Source organism: Dipodomys merriami, unplaced genomic scaffold (assembly GCF_024711535.1).
Source record: "Dipodomys merriami isolate MVZ:Mamm:240054 unplaced genomic scaffold, mDipMer1.0.p SCAF_200, whole genome shotgun sequence".
Classification (NCBI taxonomy): domain Eukaryota; kingdom Metazoa; phylum Chordata; class Mammalia; order Rodentia; family Heteromyidae; genus Dipodomys; species Dipodomys merriami.
The window spans coordinates 790603-809601 of NW_027203383.1; the positions used below are offsets into that span (position 1 = coordinate 790603).

An 18999-nucleotide genomic window follows, 5' to 3' on the forward strand; every position below is an offset into this window, starting at 1 on the left:
CCCCTTCCCAGGTTCCTTTTGCAGAACCTGAGAATGATCAAGAGGAGGAAGGGAGCTATAGAACCCTGGGCACCTGCCCTTAAAGTTTCTGGATGGCCAGTCGCTCGACAATGCCGTGGCATCAACCCCCCTTCCAATGCAGCTGTTTTTCCCTTACGTGCCGTAGGTCCTGTGGATGCAGATGGTCAATAGCAACTCCAATATTGGCCATTTTCTACCAGTGATCTATACAACTAGTGCACCCAAAATGCCCCCTTTTCTGAGAAACCCCAGGATTTAATTCATTTGCTTAAAACTATTCTCTTTACTCATCAGCCCACTTGGGATGATTGTAGTCAGTTTTACAGGTCCTTTTTACCACCAAAGAGAGAGATTGTGTCTGAGAGGCAGCCCGGAAACATATCCCTGGCCCCACAGGAGCGCCCATCACGGATCCTGCCCTGATCGTGCCTATTTTCCTGAGATCCAACCAACATGGGACTACAATACGGTTGAAGGTAGAGAGCGACTCCTCGTCTACCGCCAGGCTCTGTTGGCAGGTCTCAAGGTGGCGGCTCACCGACCTACTAACATGACCAAAGTTTATGATGTTAAACTGGGAGGAAGTGAAAGTACGGCAGCATATCTTGAGCAGCTCATGGAAGCTTTTAGTCAATATACCCCGTATGATCTTGAGACCCAGGAGTCGGCTCAGATGATTATGTTTGTCTATATAAATCAAGCTGCACCAGACATAAAGCAAAAGTTGCAGGCTCTAGACAGACTTGGTGAAAAGTCTATTAGAGATCTAGTAGGCACGGCAGAAAAGGTTTACAATAAGAGAGGGACAGAGAAGCAAAGACAGGAAAGGAAGGACAGAGAAATTGAGCATGAAAAGAGAGACCGGGCCAAGGAAAAGAGGCCAGACTTGTTGGACTCACCACTATTGCATGCTGAGCATACCTGGTTCACAGACGGCAGCAGTTTCATTCGAGATGGAAAAAGGTACGCGGGCGTAGCAGTCATCACAGACACTGAGACAGTGTGGGCAGAAGCACTCCCCCAGGGAACATCTGCATAAACAGCAGAACTAGTGGCACTAACAAAAACCCTACAAATGGGAAAAGGGAAGAGACTAAACATTTACACGGACAGTTGGTATGCTTTTGGCATGCATGTCCATGGAGCCATTTACCAAGAGAGGGGGCTGCTGACAGCTGAGGGAAAGGCTATTTAAAAAAAAAAAAAACAAGAAATTTTAAGCCTCATCTGGGCCTTATGGGAACCAGCAAATATTGCCATTATGCACTGCCCTGGCCATCAAAAGGTAAATAACTTGGCTGATCAGGCAGCTAAGGAGGCGGCCCTCCAGCCCAGAGCGGAAGTACTGACTCCGGTAGACCCAGGGCCACGAGCTTTGCCTCCTGAGCCTCAGTACTCCCAAGAAGACTTGGAGTGGATAAAGAAAATTCCCATGGCCTATAAACCCTTGGGCAGAGAAGGAAATAAAGACTGGTGGAAAACTGATGAGGGGAAACTTACCTTGCCACAAAGACTGGGCAAGGGGATTCTTAAAAGAATCCATCAGGTCTCTCACATGGGAACCCGAAGAATGCAGGACTTGCTCTGACACGCAGAAGTAAAAATTAGGCAAGGAAATCAACTCATTGAGGACATTGTTAAAAATTGTAAAGCCTGTCAGCTCACCAATGCCCCCAATCAACCGGTTACAAAAGGAGCTCACCTCTGTGGAGATAGGCCAGGTGTGTATTGGGAAGTAGATTTCACAGAAATTAAAACTGGAAAATTTGGAAATAAATATTTGCTAGTTTTTGTAGACACCTTTTCAGGATGGGTTGAAGCCTACCCAACAAAGCATGAGACCATGAACGTCGTGGCTAAGAAGATCCTGGAAGAAATGCTACCCAGGTATGGCTTCCCATCCACCATCGGGTCAGACAATGGACCAGCCTTCGACTCCAAAGTAAGTCAGGGAATAGCCACTGCACTGGGGACAGATTGGAAATTGCACTGTGCTTATAGACCCCAGAGTTCAGGGCAGGTAGAAAGAATGAATCAGACTCTAAAAGAGACCTTAACTAAATTGGCCTTGGAGACTGGTGCAGACTGGGTATCACTCCTTCCTTTTGCCCTGTTTAGAGTAAGAAATTCACCCTATCAGCTTGGCTTTACTCCTTTTGAAATAATGTATGGACACCCTCCACCCATTATCCCTAGCATTCAGACTGAATTGCTTGCTGATTTGGATGATACTGAATTTCTGTGTAAGCTTGACTATTTACAGCTGGTACATAAGAGTATGTGGCCCCAGCTTAGAGCATTATATGATTCTGCTTCTATTCCTCCCCCCCCCCATTTGTTTAAACCAGGGGACTGGGTGTTTGTTCGAAGGCACAACTTGAAATCTCTGGAACCACAGTGGAAGGGAACTTACATGGTGCTACTGGCTACACCTACTGCCCTTAATGTGGATGGCATTGCTGCTTGGATCCACTGCTCCCACGCCAGACCGGCTGACCCCTGGATGACCATGGGGAAACATGGGAAGTCTCCAAGCATCCTACCCAACCACTCTGCATACGCCTCAAGAAAAGAAAAATGAACTGATTGTTATTGGTATTGTTTATGGCTAAGGTCAGAGAGGGACTAGAAGAACCCGTTCAAGATCAAGAGCTGTTGGAGTTTAGTTTGGGGCCGGAGCCACAAGATTGTGTCTCAGGACCATAAGTCAAGGGGGGGGGGGATGAAGGGTTAAAGTTTTAAGGCAGTGACCACTTGTTGCTTGTTTCTAGCAGAGCAACACGTGGTGGTAATTCAAGCACCTGGTTGGTTGTATAAGACCTGAAAATCTTTAGCTTGGGGCTCTCCTAGGCTCCGCTGTGTCGGAGTGTAAGACAAGGCCCGAGCTGCAGCCCGTTTAAATGTCAGAGTGTAGGACGAGGTCCAAGCTGCAGCCCGTCTAAATAAAACTTGGCTTTTGCATTTCAGAACATCTGACTCTCAGTGGTCTTCTTGGTGGGGTCCTGCGACTTGGGCACAACACTATGAAGTCAGCATTACCAGACAGAGATGTAACAAAAAAGAGAATTATAAACCAATTATAAGTGACAAATATGTTTGCAAAAATTCCCAATAAAGTTCTTACAAACAGAATCTAGTAATATGTCAAAAATATCCTATACTGGGGCTGGGAAGGTGGCTCAGTGGCAGAGCGCTTGCCTTGCATGCCTGAGGCCCTGGGTTCGATTCCTCAGCACCACATAAGAAAAAAGAAAAAAGCCAGAAGTGACGCTGTGGCTCAAGTGGTAGAGTGCTAGCCTTGAGCTGAAGAGCTGAGGGACAGCGCCCAGGCTCAGAGTTCAGGCCCCACAACTGGACCCAATATATATATATCCTATACTATGACTAAGTCAGTTTCATTCTAGGAATGCAAGAATTATTCTATATAGGCAAAGCAATAAATGTAATACATCACATAAACAAAACCAAGAACAAATCCCGCATGATTATCTCAATTCGTATGAAAAGTCTTCTGACACAATTCAACATCCTTTTATGATAAAAGTTCTGAAGAAATTAGGAATAGAAGGGATATACTATAAAACATCTATAGCTAACATGATACTAAATGAGAAAAAAATTGAAGCTTTTGCTCTAAAGTCAGTAACAAGACAAAGATGCCCATTCTCTTCATTCTTCTTCAATATAGTACTAGAGTTGTTACAGAACAATAAGGCAGGAGAAATAAATTAAAGGGATTCAAATAGAGAAAACGGAAATCAAATTACCCCTATTTGCTGATGACATGATTTTGTACTTAAGTGTCTGTCCCTGCAGACTCCATCTAATACCTATCCATCTAATAAAATCTTGAAGTAATTAGTATCTGCACAACAAAAGAAGCAGTCACCAGAACCCAAAAACAACCCACAGAAAGGGAGAAAATTTTCAACAACTATATAACACAAGTATTATTATCCAGAACATACCAAAAATTCAATAAATTAAACCACAAAAGAATAAATAATCCAATTTAAGTGGGCAAACAAACAGATAATTCTAACAAGAAGAAATTAAAATAGCTAATAAAAATATGAAGAAATGTTCGACATCTTTAGCCACAAAGGAAATGAGATTCCATCTCATCTGACTCAGAATGCCAGCCATCAAAACAACAAATAATGAATACTGATGACAATGGAGAAGGAGAGAGAGAGCTCATATGGAAAATGGAAAATATGGAATAAGTGGTATGCCAATTCTAGTTAGACAATAATTACAACAAATGTAAATTGGTTAACTTTGCCAATTAAAAGACAAAGATCTTCATTTGTGTATATAGTAAAACTAAATCCAACAAAATATTATGTAACATACTCTTCAAACAAAAAGGCCCAGATAGCTTAGAAATAAAAGGAAGCAAGGGTAAACAAAATAACCAGGAAAATAATGTCAATATCAGATAAAATATACTTCAAGACTAAAGGGTGCCATATGAAGCAAAAAATAAGAGATATAAGGACCCCCACAGAGGTAAAAATGATCAAAAGTTTGTATGATTTAGCAAAGTCTCAAAGAAAATCAACCAATCACTGACAGAGGAAGAAATAAATGAACAATTGTGCTTATAATTCTTTAAAATATTTGTAACTGAAAACTACAATTTCAAGTAAATAATTTAGGTATGAAGAATTGAATAAAATAATCTCAAGTTATTATATATATGCATACATGAGTATTGACATGTATATATTAAACAGGGACTATCCCCTGAAATTTTTATGTGTGTGTGCTGGTATGGGGACTTGAATTCAGACCCTGGGTGATGTCCTTGGGCTTTTTGAGCAAGGCTAGCACTCTACTATTTGAACCACATCTCTACTTCTGGTATTTTGTTGTAGATAAGAGTCTCAGAAACTTTTTGACGGGGCTGCCTTTGAACCATGATCCTCAGATCTTAGCCTCCTGAGTAGCTAGGATTATAGGCAGGAGCTATGGGTGACCAGTGAGATGAAATATTTTAATTGGAATATTTTTATAACTATAATACAAACATTTATCTCAAGAGATTGTAGAAAAATAAAATAAAACTAAAATTTAAAAAATTAGTAATAAAACTATAAAAAGTAGTAATAAAAAGTAGTAATAAAACTATAAGCTGGGTCTTTGAAAGATTACAACTGATCTCCAAAGTAAGATATCAAAGAAAGAAGAGAAAGTAGCAAATAAGATATAGAAATAAAGGGCTGGGAAGGTGGCTCAGTGGTAGAGTGCTTGCCTTGCATGCATGAGGCCCTGGGTTCGATTCCTCAGCACCACATAAACAAAAAGAAAAAAAGCCGGAAGTGGTGCTGTGGCTCAAGTGGTAGAGCGCTAGCCTTGAGCTGAAGAGCTGAGGGACAGTGCCCAGGCCCAGAGTTCAGGCCCCACGACCGGACCCAAAAAAAAAAAAAAAAAAGATATAGAAATAAAGAAGGGAAACTCACTGATATAAGTAATAATTGAAATGTTATAATGAAGAGCAGTATAGATACTTCATCAGCATTTAATCTGAAAATCTAGATTAAATAAATCATTAACTAAGAACTCCAAAATTGGCTTAAACCTTAGAAAACCTGAAAAGACCATGAAGTGTTAACAGTGCTCACCAGCTGTGGGTCCTGCTCCACTTCTTCCCATGGAAACAGCTGTCACCATGGTTGGGAAAGAGGACTCTGTCAACCAGTGAACAGTACCAGACTCTGGCTTCTGTGATCATTCCAGCCACGGGACCAAAAATCATACCCAGAGTCCTTCCAGGCAAAAGGTTGGACTACAGGGGAGAAAAATTCAACAACCAGTTACAGTCAAATACCCTGGAGTTTCAATGGACACCTTTGTAGTCTCAATAGACAAAATAAAGAAAACAGAATTAATCAAGAAAAGAAACAAAAGAAAGGGAGCAGTCTAGTAACTAATTTGATAGCCCTGAAATAAGGCAGGCCTGAAGCCCTTTCTACATTTTGGAACTCTCATTCAAAAAACCAAATAAACACTTTTATGCATTTATTCATTTTTTGCAATAGAATACTGTGAGCTCGATGTCTATTTGCAGCAACAAACGTAATGAATAAACGGTGGGGAAGGGGCAGTGTGTTACGTTCGGAGTTGGATGGTCTTGGATTTGACCCTGAAGATTGGTTTAGTTAATGCACCCCAGTTTCCTTACCTAGAGAAGAGCGAGGGTAACAGTCCACTCATAAAATCAGGGGAAGCTCTTGGCTGGTATAACCCCATGTCTGTCTCTCCTACCAGACTGAGCCCAGCAACCCCTGAGGGCAGGACCTCACCTGCATTGTCCCCTTCCAGAGATAAGCACTTGGTTTTCCACAAAACAAGCAAATGACATGCATTTTGCTTCTTATCAAGGGCATAGGTGACTTCTCTGCCAGCTAGCAAGGAGCAAACACAAGCACAATTTTTATTAAAAAAAAAATAACTCATATATCTAGCTGGATAGAGCTAATGAAAACGAAAAACTTTCAGAGAAAAGTTAATTTGCTGTATTTACTCATATTTCGGGGGGGGAATTCCCATTAGTTAATGATTGGGGTTGGGGACCACTGAATGATGAAGGACACTGTCCCTTTGTAACCATTAACCAGCAAGGAAGTAGGCAAACAAGATTTAGCAGGGGCATCCCAGCCTACTTACTGTACACAGGCTGGGATCCCAAGCAGCAGGACCAAGCCAGTGAGAAGAACCTCAGTCCACTCAGAACGGTGAGTGACTTCTCTGTGCCCCATACCCCCTGCCCCTGCACCTGCTGGCTCTCCAGAACAACGCTCTGACTGCAACTGGCTGACTTGTTTGCTTTTTCCAATGGAGTGCTGAGCATTGGGGCAGCCAGCAGTGATAAGAGGTAACCCCGGGGAGCTCTTCCCAGGTCCTGGGGTCCGCAGGGTACCAGCTGGAGTTTTGATTTCCCCTGATCTCCTGCACTGCAGAGGGCTGGGCCTGAGGGCTGAAGCTGAATTCCAGCCTCTTGCACTGCAAGGCTGAAGCTCCTAAGCTCTGCCAGACCAGGGCAGGCGAGGCTGAGAGCTGACTTAGACTGGGCAGCAACCTGAGGCCACCCAGAGGGCTGCATACCTGGCACAGGACAGGAGTCCTGCATACTCCTCTGCCGCAGATTCTTGGGGTGACCTGGGACAAGGATGAGGCATTTAGAATATACTCTTTGTGCATCCTACCACATGTCCACATGTTCTGAGGCCTAGAGCTCTGTACAACCCATGGGTTAGAAAGAATAAACACAGGGCTAGGAAGCTGGCTTAGTGGTAGAGTGCTCGCCTAGCATGCACGAAGCCCTGGGTTCGATTCCTCAGTACCAGATAAACAGAAAAGGCTGGAAGTAGCACTGTGGCTCAAGTGATAGAGTGCTAGCCTTGAGCAAAAGAAGCTCAGGGCCAGTGCCCAGGCCCTGAGTTCAAGCCCCAGGACTGGCAAAAAAATTAAAAGAAAAGTAAACGCAGATAATCACTCCATAAGTCACTTCAGGAAGGAGGGACCAGGAGCCAGGAGGACATTCCTAAAATGAAACACACGAGTAATATTGAGGCTGTTTTTTCCTTCGCTGGGCTCTCCTAGAGCTAGGCCTGGGTTGCTCCACCTCATTGCTATCTGTTTCTCATCACTACCAGGGGTCCCAGATGACCTGGGAAGGGAGGCCTTAGCCCAACGGCAGTGCGCCTGGTACCACAGCAGTCTTGTGAGGCAGAGGGATTTGATTCCCACAGGGGAGAGGCGGGGATCCGGCCTCTGATCTCCCAAGAGATAGAAGGAAGGAAAGGGGGGCCCAACTTAGTCTTGGCCTTATGTCACTTGGGGTCCTTGTTCAAGAGAGAATTACAGACACACATGGCAGTGACCAGAGCTGAAACAAAGATGATCCTGGTTGTGACACAAGCAGAGGCAGAGAGGACAGAAGAAAGTCGGCTGCAGGCGGTGGTGACGCACTTGAGTCTCAACGACCAAGAGGTGGTGATCCAAGCCAGGAAGGAAGTGTGCATCAACAGAAGAAGCCACACGAGGCAGAGCCATAGGAAAGCTGTCTGTCTCCAGATCTCAGCTCACCCTAGAACAGAGCTCCACACTGGGGAACTATAATAATTTACCCTGCTCTGCCCTGCCCTGCCCTGCCCTGCCCTGACCTGACCTGACCTGACCTGACCTGCCCCGACCTGCCTGTCTTGCAGTTAAGATGAAAGTTAAATGTGACAAGAAAAACCTCTAACACCCTAGGTTGCTGTGCCTGAGACTTCAAGTGGTCAGAATTAAGGTTGGCACAGGACTGTCATTAGGGACTGTCACGAGAGTTTCTTGGGCACATCAGAGGGGTTTAGGCCCACTCTGTGGGAACTGGGGAGCCTACTACAAGCTCTTTGGCAGGAACTTTGGAGACAGGCTGCAGAGAAGAGATTGGAGGAAGCCAAAGAGGAAGCACAGATTCAGCATGGGGGACCTCTAAATCCTAGGAGAGAAGCCAGGATTGCCAGCCTTATTTTACACTGGGGAGACTGAGGCAGAGCACAAATAGCCTGCCCCTTGTCATCTAGTTTATAAATGACCATTCTGGGATCCGAACACAGCTTCTTCTGCCACAAAAAAATGAAATGTCCCAAGGACCCAGAAATGCAAGTCAGAAACCAGAGCTGGAGAGAATCCATGAAGGCAGCTAGGCTCCTGGGGAGTGGGTGGGTGGGGCCAAATGGGCTCCAACTCCATTGACACAACTAGCGTAGAGAAGATAGCAGGTCAGAGAAGCCAGTGGGGTTGTTACCTCCCTTTGGAGAGACAAGGAGAGACACAGGAGTGGCGGAAATGTGAAGGGAGGCGCACAGGGAACAACGGAAGAGGCCGGAGATCAACTCAGGATGCTTACATGCAGCTTGGGTTGGGAACATGCCAGGACAGGGCCTCCCACATATTCTAGGAAGACTGGGGCACCCAGTAAGGAGGTTACTACCAAAATATATAACAAAAAAGAAAAACCCTGAGCTTGATGACTTTATTGGTGAAGTCTACTAAACATTTAAGGAATATGTACCTATTTCTCTCAATGTTGCCAAAAATTATAATTTTATATATATATATATATATATATATATATATATATATGAATATATATGTATGTGTACATATACATGACATCTGCGTCCTTTTTTTTTTTTTTTTTGGTCAGGTGGTGGGGCTTGAATTCTGGGCCTGAGTGTTGTCCCTGAGCTTTTCTTTGCTCAAGGCTAGTGGTCCACCACTTTGAGCCACAGGGCCACTCCTGGTTTTCTGATGGCTAATTGGAGGTAAGAGTCTCATAGAACTTCCTGCTCAGGCTGGTTTTGAACCACAATCCTCAGATCTCAGCCTTCTGAGTAGCTAGGATTCCAGGTGTGAGCCACCAGCACCCAGCTCTTCCTCCTTTTCAAAGGACATTTTGGGTCCAGGATTCTTGATGAACAGTGGTTTGTTTTTCTTTTAGAACTTGGATTATTTCTGTTCGGTGGACACTTAACTTTTCTGCCTTTCTAGTTGCTAAAATCAGGTAAATATTATTTATTTCCTGAATGTTCTGGTGCCGGAGAAGCGAGAAAGTATAACTAAAGTAACAGATCCACATTGAGTATTAAGTAGGCATTTGATCAATCCCTGGGAGTATAAATCACATCTTCCAATAAGGACACTAAAGCCCAGCCTTGGTATGACTTGTCCCATTTCACACAGCGAGTGTGTAGGAAGGAAGTGAGGCCCAGGTGGGTTTTCTGACTGCCTCCTGCAGACTCATATCTTGATGACTCAGGAATCACATTACCTAACTAGTATTCTTGGTTTTAGCAGGGCCTGGTCCTACCACAATGCCATTCACCCTGTGTACCTGTCTCCTCTGGCTCTCAACCAGTGGCCTCTGGACCATCCAGGCTCAGGACCTCAGTGCCACTGTGAGCACCAACAGCCCTCACCGGGACCTAGCTCCAACCAATGTTGACTTTGCCTTCAACCTGTATCAGCGCCTCGTGGCCTCCGCTCCTGATAAAAATGTCTTCATCTCTCCTGTGAGCATCTCCATGACGCTGGCTATGCTGTCCCTGGGGGCATCTGGCCACACACAGACCCAGCTCCTCCAGGGTCTGGGCTTCAACCTCACCCAGACATCAAAAACTGAGATCCATCAGGGTTTCCAGCACCTCTATCGCCTCCTCGGAGAGTCAGACACTGGGTTGGACATGACCATGGGTAACGCCTTATTCTTTGACCAGAGCCGCCTGGAACCACTGGAAAAGTTCTCAGCTGACATCAAACACTACTATGAGTCAGAGGCTTTGGCCACAGACTTCAAAGACTGGGATGGAGCCAGCAGAAAGATCAACAAGTATGTGGAGAATAAGACCAAGGGGAAAATTAAGAACATATTGTCAGACCTGGGTAGCCCTGCCTCCCTCATCCTGGTTGACTACGTCTTCTTCAAAGGTAACTCTCCCCTCCAGACCCCTATCCCAGGCTGACAAGGCCTCGCCCACCATTGCCAAAACTAGCACAGCTGTCCCAATCCAAGACATGCTTTGGGGCACACTCAGCCATGGGAAGCTCCGTCTCATCACAGTACATCTGGGAAAGTGTGATTATAACATTTGGCCAAATTCAGATGGACACTCCTTAGAGTTGAGCGAATGGCTTGAGTTCTAAGAGGCTGCTCTGAGGCTTACTGTGGTAACCATGAACAGCCTGGCTGTCTCCTGGCCTATAGATATCACCAAGCAACACAAGCTCTGACCCAGAGACTACCAATCCAGCCTCCTCTGGGTCAGAGTGCCCTGCCCTGGCATCTTTCTGACACCCCCAAAGCATTTTTACACACCCCTAACTCAGCGTTTCCAGGCAGCTCTGGCCAGGGCCTTCCCTGACCACCTTCAGCTGACATCAGTTGGTACTGGGTGTTCCAAAGTGTTGTTCATAAACATGGCAAGGAAAACTCATCCAAGTCCCACAGTCCAGAGCCCCTGGCAGACCTACGAGGAAAACCGCCTTGGGAACTCCACAGGCATTTGTAATTGTCTTATGCATCCTCCTTCACCACCACCAATAATGATTCTGATCAGGCAATTTGGAGATACCTTATTCCTGAGACTAAAACTCAACTCCTTCCTCTACCCCAGTGAGTCTCACTGAGGGGGATTATTACCACCACCACCCCAATTGTACACACACTCACTTCCCAGGGACACCAGATGATGTCTGGGGCATTTTGGATAGTCACAGCTGAGGAGGGGGATAGTATGCTGTTGGTGTTCACTGAGGAGGGACCAGGCAGGCTGGTAAATATCCTACTCACAAGCACAGGACAGCCCCTCCACAGTGACAATGACCCCCAAATGATCATTGTGCCAAGGACAGGAAACTAATCTGGAGTCCTCTTTTCTCTTCTCTACTCTCCTGTCTCAGCATTGTTCCCTTTCTCAAAGCTCCCAACAGATTACACACACACACACACACACACACACACACACACACACACACACACAGCTGAATGGCAGCCATGAGTATGTAGCCTCCAGAGTGAGGGCTGGGGAGTCTGTCGCCCTGCAAACCTCCTCTCCTGACTCTGCGTTCAGCCGGTGGGGACCAGAATGCCCTCGTTCCACGTACTAGGGGTCCACAGGCTCCTCCAGGGACTGGTAAGGGGTGTGAGGAGGAGATGGAAGAGATAAACTAGTCCCCCACAAGAGTCCCTTCTGGTCCTGACTGAGGACCTGGAGTTCCAGGTTTGACATCAGCCACGTCTTCCAGCACTCTGATATCAGGGAGCCAATGCCCACCAGTGGGAGCCATACCCCTAACATCAGGCCTAGCACTCTGTCTCTCCCCTCTTGTGTGTCTGAAGCCAAGCTCAGAAGCAAAGCTCATCCTCAACCCTCCACAAAGCTGAGGATGGAATATGCTTTAAGCCTGTAGGATTGTGACCTCTTTTTGGACATTTCTGGGGATCCAATTGGGTGTGTAAGAGACTCCCAGGTAGCTCATCCCAAACTGTGCTCTTTCGCCGGTCCTATAGAGCTGACTCCTGCTCCCTCTTTCCCACCTCTTCCCAGGCATATGGTCATATGCTTTTGACCCAGAAAACATCAGAGATATGGACTTCCATGTGAGCGACACAGTCACAGTGAGGGTCCCTATGATGTTCCAGACAAGCACCATCAATTACCTCCACGACACGGAGCTCCCCTGTCGGCTGGTACAGATGGACTACGTGGGCAATGGGACTGTCTTCTTGGTCCTTCCAGAGCCGGGACACATAGACACAGTCATCGCTGGGCTAAGCCGGGACACGGTTGAGAGATGGTCCAAGTCCATGACTTATCGGTAAGCCCTCAGTTGCTCTCGGGAAGCTGGGCAGGCAAAAACCAGATGCAGCTGGCCTTCTGTCAGCATTCACTGTCTTCCTGTCCACCACACCCCCATGTAAGATCCCCCCCAGCCTCCCACAGAATTACAGCGGTCAATCAACACAGAGGTCTCTGGGGGATTCCACAAGGCAAGCAGTAGGTGAAAGAGGCACAGAAGAAGGTATCTGTGCTGATAGACGAGTGGTCACCAGTGAGCTCCTTCCTCTAACCTCTAGCCCAAGTAAGGGCTAGTTCAGGGTTCACACACAGGGGAAGTTGGCTGAAGATGTATTAGTGATGGAGAAAGCAAAGAGGGAGAGGGACAGGGGAAAGGGAGAGGGGAGACAAGGAGAGGGAAAGGGAGATGGAAAAGAAGAGCCTCTCCCATAATGACCCACGTCTTCCAACCAAGCCCCACTCCTAACAGTCAGTCAGCTGTGAACTCCAGAATGGATTGATCATTGACCCCATCCGCACCACCAGCCTGCGGCTGAGCCTTCCACACCTGAGCCTTCTGCGGGAGAACTTCACGTCCTAACAGTAACACTTTCCCACAGTCACGTATCTCTCTTGTCTTTGACTCTTCCTCAACTCCTTTGTGGATAGTGTGGCTCAAAGCAAGCACCGCTCGGTGGCCTGGCTCCAGGCTAGGGCCGAGGGCTGCTTTTGCTAGCGACCAGCTTAGGATTGTGAGCGATCCCAAGCACTAGAGAACTCAGGTGCTTTTTCTGACATCTTTAGTGTCAGGGTTTCATACATCTGTCAGCCATGCATTCCCTCCTCATCCACCCCATCTCGGTGTGAACTCACTTACTTTTCTTTATGCTAGATGACATCAAGTTCCTGTTGCACAAATCCTAGGGACCCAGCCCCTCTCAGCCCCCAAAGGACACAAATGAGCTCAGCCCTGTGTGCCAGGGCACAGGCAGGAGGGGGAAGACCCTCAGCACAGGGGCGCAGCGGTGGACCAAGATGGCTGCTCCCAGCTGGGTGCTCCTCTACCCCTTTGCTTCTATCAGAGGGGTCTTCAGGACCCCTTCGTTACCAGCCATTGCCTTCAGTGCTCAGTGCTCCAGCTGCATTACAGGTGGAGAAACTCAAGAGAATCACCTGAACCAAAAGAATGGATACTTGAAGGCCGTCATGTTGGAGGAGGAAGCAGCTCCTGCCTCCTACCCTGTCCCTTCCATCCCCAGTGAGCAGGTGGGGCTGAATGGGCCGAAGCTGGAGGAAGTGTCCAAAGAAGCGGGCATCTTGCTGGGAGGCCTTGGCTCTTCGATGTCAGGTCTAGCCTTGGATTGCCTAACCTCGTCTCCCTGCCCCTCTCTCCCCCAACAGTCTGGTGAATGTGTACATCCCAAAGATGTCTATCTCCGGCACCTACGACATGGGTGGAGTGCTGGCGGAAATGGGCATCCCAGACCTGTTCACTAACCAGACGAATTTCTCTGGGATCACTCAGGTGGCTCCACTGGAAAGATCAAAGGTAACTCTCCTGGGAACCCATCTTTTGTTGCCTTTTCTCTAAACTCCACGGTACGCATCATAAAGCCCCTGGGGAACAGATCCAGGTCCCTGGCCGAGAACCCAAGCCCAGTCCAAGCCCCACCACCACAGTGGAGCAAACAGAGGTTCAACAAGGAAACCATGTCACCCACGAAGCTGGGGACCAGGGAAGGAAGGCCACAGCTGGGGAGAGGGGACGCTGGAAACCGAGGGTACAGTGGCAGAACTGTGAGCCATCCCTTGCCTCGTGTTTCCCTTAGTCACTCACTTATTAGCTGGGCACCGTGGCTCATGCCTGTAATCCTAGCTTCCCAGAAGGCTGAGGTTCAGAGGATAACAATTCAAAGCCAGGCTAGACAAAAAATGTCAGTGAGGCTCCAACTTTAACTAGCTAAACGGCTGGAGGCACAGTCCAAGTAGCAGAGCACCAGCTGTAGAGAGGGCCAGGCCTTGAGTTCAAGCCCTGGAACACGCACTTTAAAAAAAAAAGTAAGAAAAGAACACATAGTAGGTGCCAACCTGCGTAAGCCACTCAGAGGTGGCACTGCCTTTTTTTGCCTAGGTTGGGGGCTGCCATGCATCTTATCAAAGCCATTACTGTCTTCTTTTCTCTTGTTTGACTTGTTTTTCTTTGAAAAGTAAGAAAGGAATATATTTGAATCATAGGGAAACCAAGGCCAGCTGCCTTGTCAGATGGTGGGTTTGTCCCACTTTCTAAAATGAAACTTTAACTCCATGAAGAGCTTTCCCATGCTCACCGTGCAAGCAAATAACAGCGCAGTACTTCCATTTCACCTCGGGTCTGTGGACTTAACACGTCATTTTTTCAACATCCACTGCTGGGAGTTCCAAACCCAGCTCAGCCTGGGAGCTGCTAAGAGCCTCAGAGTCTTTGCTAAAATCCAGACTAGGGGAGCTTTCTTGCCACATAAGCATTATACGCTACAGTATCGCCTGCTGTTTTGTTCCACTTGGTCTGCCCAAGGCTTCAGTACAACCCAGTGAAGCCTTTGTGTAGATGTCAAGATTCCTTCTACCTTCAGTCACAGGAGGAATGTCCAACAACCAAAGATTTGCATCTCACCTTCTGCCTTGGCTTATCCATTTAGGCCCAAGCACGAGGCTCTTTTGTTTTTGCCAGTACCAGGATTTGAACTCAGGGCCTTGTGCTTACTCAGCTTGCATGCTCAGCTGGTGTTCTACCATTTACAGCAAACTTCTTTCATTTTTCCTGATTATTTTGAAGATAGATTCTCTTCTTTTCTGTGTAAGCTACAAACTTCCATCTTGCAGATCTCAGCCCCCTGAGTAGCCAGGATGACAGGCAGGAGCCACTGGCACACATCCCTCCCCCCATCCCATCCCGCCCCCCACCCCCGACACAGGTCCTTGTAGAAAGCTCTATCCCTGTATTTCCCCAGGATGGTGGACAGAGCGGGAGGCCTCTCCCAGCCTGGGATGTGGGAATAAGTTTCCAGGAAGGATGGTGATGCCCATTGCACGGATCTCTGTGTGGTGAAGGCAGACTGACCCTGCCAACTCTGGGCGGCCTCAGTGCAGCCCTGGGTCTGGCCCTCACCTTGGGGCTGCCTCCCTCGTGGACAGCCTGCCAGAGACCTTCAGTGTCCATGAGACATGGTGCAAACAGTCCCTGATACGTGGCCCAGACTCACCTCCTGCCCCCGGTATGTTCTGACAGGTGATCCACAAGGCTGTGCTGCACCTCAAGGAGAAAGGACTGAAGCTTCCTGTCCCCAAGAAGGTCACTAAAAACCTGGCCACTAAGTCTCCCACCTTCATCCTCAACCATCCCTTCCTCATCCTGGTCTTCGATGATTTCACGTGGAGCAGCCTGCTCCTGGGCAAAATTATGAACCCCATCTGACAGCCTCCCCCCCCACCAGCTGTCTGACTTTGGGAGAGTGGGAGCCTGTCCCCCATCTCCTCCAGTGTCTCCCCCATCTAACCAGAGTCATCCTACCTTATGTATCTTGTAATAAATAACAGTTCAAATCACAACATCCGTGCACGCCACAGATCTGGTGTCTTAGACTATCTGAGCTGTCATAACCAAGTACTGAGTTTTGCACAGTTTGGGGGGCTGGAAATGTGAGATCGAGGTGCTCACATGATTGGGGGCTCTGTGGTTCCGTTGCTGGTTCAGAGATGGCACCTGCTCACTGTGTCCTCCGATGGCAGGAAGAGCAGAGAGACCCATGTGGGGTCTCGTTTATCAGGACACCAGGACACCTATCTCATGTGTGAGACCACCTCCAGAGGCTTCAAAGGAAATACAAGAGACTGGCTAGGATTACAGGTGAGCACTAGCTCCGGGCTTGTAAGATTCTTATCTCCAAATAACCACCAAAAATAACCCAGAAGTGGAGCTGTGACTCAAGTGATTGAGCACAAATGCTCAGGAGCATTGCTCCTATTCTACTTCCTGTTATTTATTATTTCAGTTTTTATATTAAGTCTTTGAGCCATCTGGAACTCAAACTTAATGATAAGAATGATTTCAACTCTGTCCTTCAATTGCTTATAAGACAAATGTCCTCAAACATTTTAAATAAATCTTTTAACCCAATCTGTTTTCCCATTAATTTTGTGTGTATGTAAATGCTGGGGTTGGTGCTTGAAATAGAGACCTGGTCACTGTCCTGGATTTTCCTACTTTAGCCTGACTTTCGTATGAGTGATTTTGAAACTATCTCATAATGAGAAAGATTTATCGAAGAATGCTTAAGAATCTAGAACCATTAAACTACATAAAGCAATTGCATTGACTTAAAAAAATTACTGACAGGGGCTGGGAAGGTGGTTCAGTGGTAGAGCGCTTGCCTTGCATGCTCAAGGCCCTGGGTTCGATTCCTCAGCGCCACATAAGAAAAAAGCTGGAAGTGGCACTGTAGCTCAAGTGGTAGAGCGTTAGCCTTGAGCTGAAGAGCTGAGGGACAGTGCCCAGGCCCAGAGTTCAGGCCCCATGACCGGACCCCCCAAAAAAAAATTACTGACAGAATAGACCAAAAGCACTAATTTCTCCTTAAGTCCATTATTATTTTTAAAGATTCAAATGAACTTCTGCTTGGCCCCTGGGTACTAGTAGCTGATCCAATATGAATTTCATGAGCATCTTCCTGATGTACTATAAAATCAACAGTAGTAGGGGTCAATCCCCAGGCACTCTAAGGCTTCACCATGCCATTATCCCCTAGAGTTGATGCATCTTTCAAAAAGAAAGGAAAATGGCAAAAACAATTCTCAAAAAATGAAGACTCAAGACAAAAGCTGAGAAAAAAGTATCACCTTCATTAAATAAATAAATACAGAGAATTTCAAAGATATCTCCAAAATATAAAAAAAACTGATCAAACTAAAAATAACAACACATTTTGCAATCAGTTTACAGCAACTCAGCTCCAAATCCTACCCTCTTCCTTGTGACTGCAAAAGTGGGGGCGGGGGTTGGGGGTGGCTTGTCAACTGTTTTGGCTTCACCGTTTGGCAGTGATATCAGGCTTTGTCAGTAGAGGGCGCAAGAAAGGCATTGCAGGAGGAAGAGGTTTCACCTTCCTGTTCAGGCCAAATAAGACACATACACAAAAAAAACTAGATCATAAGTCAATATACATGATGTAGAGATGGATAGATAGACAGATAGAGTGCATATGAAAAAAAATTGAAGAATACCTTTCTAATATGTACATTTATACCTTCCTAATACACACACACACACACACACACATACACACACACACACACACACACACACACACACACACACACACACACACACACCTGAGTCCCAAAGTCAGTATCTCACTTAAATAAGAAAACACTAAATAAATATATTTCCACTAAGTATTGTATTGGGGTTATTTATTAGACAACATATTTACACAAAAGAAAGGAGGAACATCAGAATTGAGGAAAAAGTTATTTTTAGATGACATGATAATATACCGACAGATATCTACCAACATGCAAATTAATGACAACATAAACTCAATTCATTAGAATATCAGGATACAGACTTAATGTTAGAAAAAATAACCTTCAGATGCACAAATAACAACTAGCTAAAATACAGTGTAGCTGGCTATGGGTGGTTCACACCTGTAATGGTAGCTACTGAGACCTGAGGCTCATAGTTTAAAGCCAGTCTGGGAAGATATAATAAAAGGACTCTTATCCCCCACTCACCAATAAAAAGCTGTAAGTGGAGCTGTGGTTTAAGTGGTAGAGGACCAGCCTTGAGTGTAAAAAACAAAAAACAAAGCTAAGCAAGAGTGAGAGGGTCCTGAGTTCAAGCCCCTTCTACACCTTCTGCACGCACACACGCACACACACACACACACACACACACACACACACACACACACAAAGGAAAAAATATAGAATAAATATATATGTTTTTCCCTAACAGAAAGAAGAAACTAGGAAAAAAAATTAAGTGGCTATCTATAAGAACCTCCTTGATATTGAGAACAGGAACAAAAAATGAACTTAATCAACAGGAAAGAAACTTCAGAGCAGCTTCTGATGCCTGCCTGTCAAAAGCAACTCAGGGTGGAGTCATGTTTCCATCCTAAGAGGAAAAGGAAAGCTTTCATGTTGCCTTTTCCTTGTGAAAGTTCCCTGCCATGTAGACATGATCGCTGATAAGTGTCAAGTCCAGAGCCTGGAACAACCGGCGCATGAAATACCTCTGCTCATTTTGGAAAAATGTTGTAGTCTTTCTTGCTTCCACTCGGGGATCTTTTTAACCACCAAAGACAAGGAGAGACGTTTAGGGGTTTCACATCTCTATTATAGGCATCTGGGTTGGATGGGTATCGTTTTCTGGAATCCTGTTTTAACTGTTAGATGGGGAGCCTGTTAGGGAAGCTCACTTATCCCCAACGGGCCTCCGTGCAATGCATCTCCAGAGCCAGCTCTGCAGCACCACCTTGGGGCTCCCTTGTGCTGTCACAGCCAGCTGTGGGGTGCTGGAGGGTGGAGATCCAGGGAGTATTTAACCACAGGAGACCTGCTGAAGGCAGCCACATGTTGGAACAACACAGAAGGCTGCCCAGAC

The 18999-nt window shown here is 46.3% G+C and overlaps 1 protein-coding gene across 2 annotated transcripts; it reads left to right on the plus strand.

Annotated features, from left to right (window-relative positions):
* Nucleotides 1-6680: 6680 nt before the first annotated feature.
* On the plus strand, nucleotides 6681-15941 carry LOC138833081 (corticosteroid-binding globulin-like). Of its 2 annotated transcripts, none has more exons than XM_070031411.1 (5): nucleotides 6681-6761; nucleotides 9871-10503; nucleotides 12123-12393; nucleotides 13755-13902; nucleotides 15622-15941. In XM_070031411.1, exons 2-5 carry the CDS (start codon nucleotides 9891-9893, stop codon nucleotides 15805-15807), a joined length of 1218 nt encoding a protein of 405 aa, XP_069887512.1. In that variant the 5' UTR covers nucleotides 6681-6761; nucleotides 9871-9890; the 3' UTR covers nucleotides 15808-15941. The 2 variants fall into 2 exon arrangements, with proteins under 2 accessions (XP_069887512.1, XP_069887511.1); XM_070031410.1 differs by having other exon boundaries at nucleotides 6682-6761; nucleotides 9874-10503.
* The last annotated feature ends 3058 nt before the right edge of the window (nucleotides 15942-18999 follow it).

Coding starts and splice junctions, on each gene's coding strand:
- LOC138833081 (XM_070031411.1), top strand. CDS start 9,891: ATGCCATTCACCCTGTGTACCTGTCTCCTCTGGCTCTCAACCAGTGGC. Junction 12,394..13,754: donor TCCAAGTCCATGACTTATCG/GTAAGCCCTCAG, acceptor CTCCCCCAACAG/TCTGGTGAATGTGTACATCC. Junction 13,903..15,621: donor CTCCACTGGAAAGATCAAAG/GTAACTCTCCTG, acceptor ATGTTCTGACAG/GTGATCCACAAGGCTGTGCT.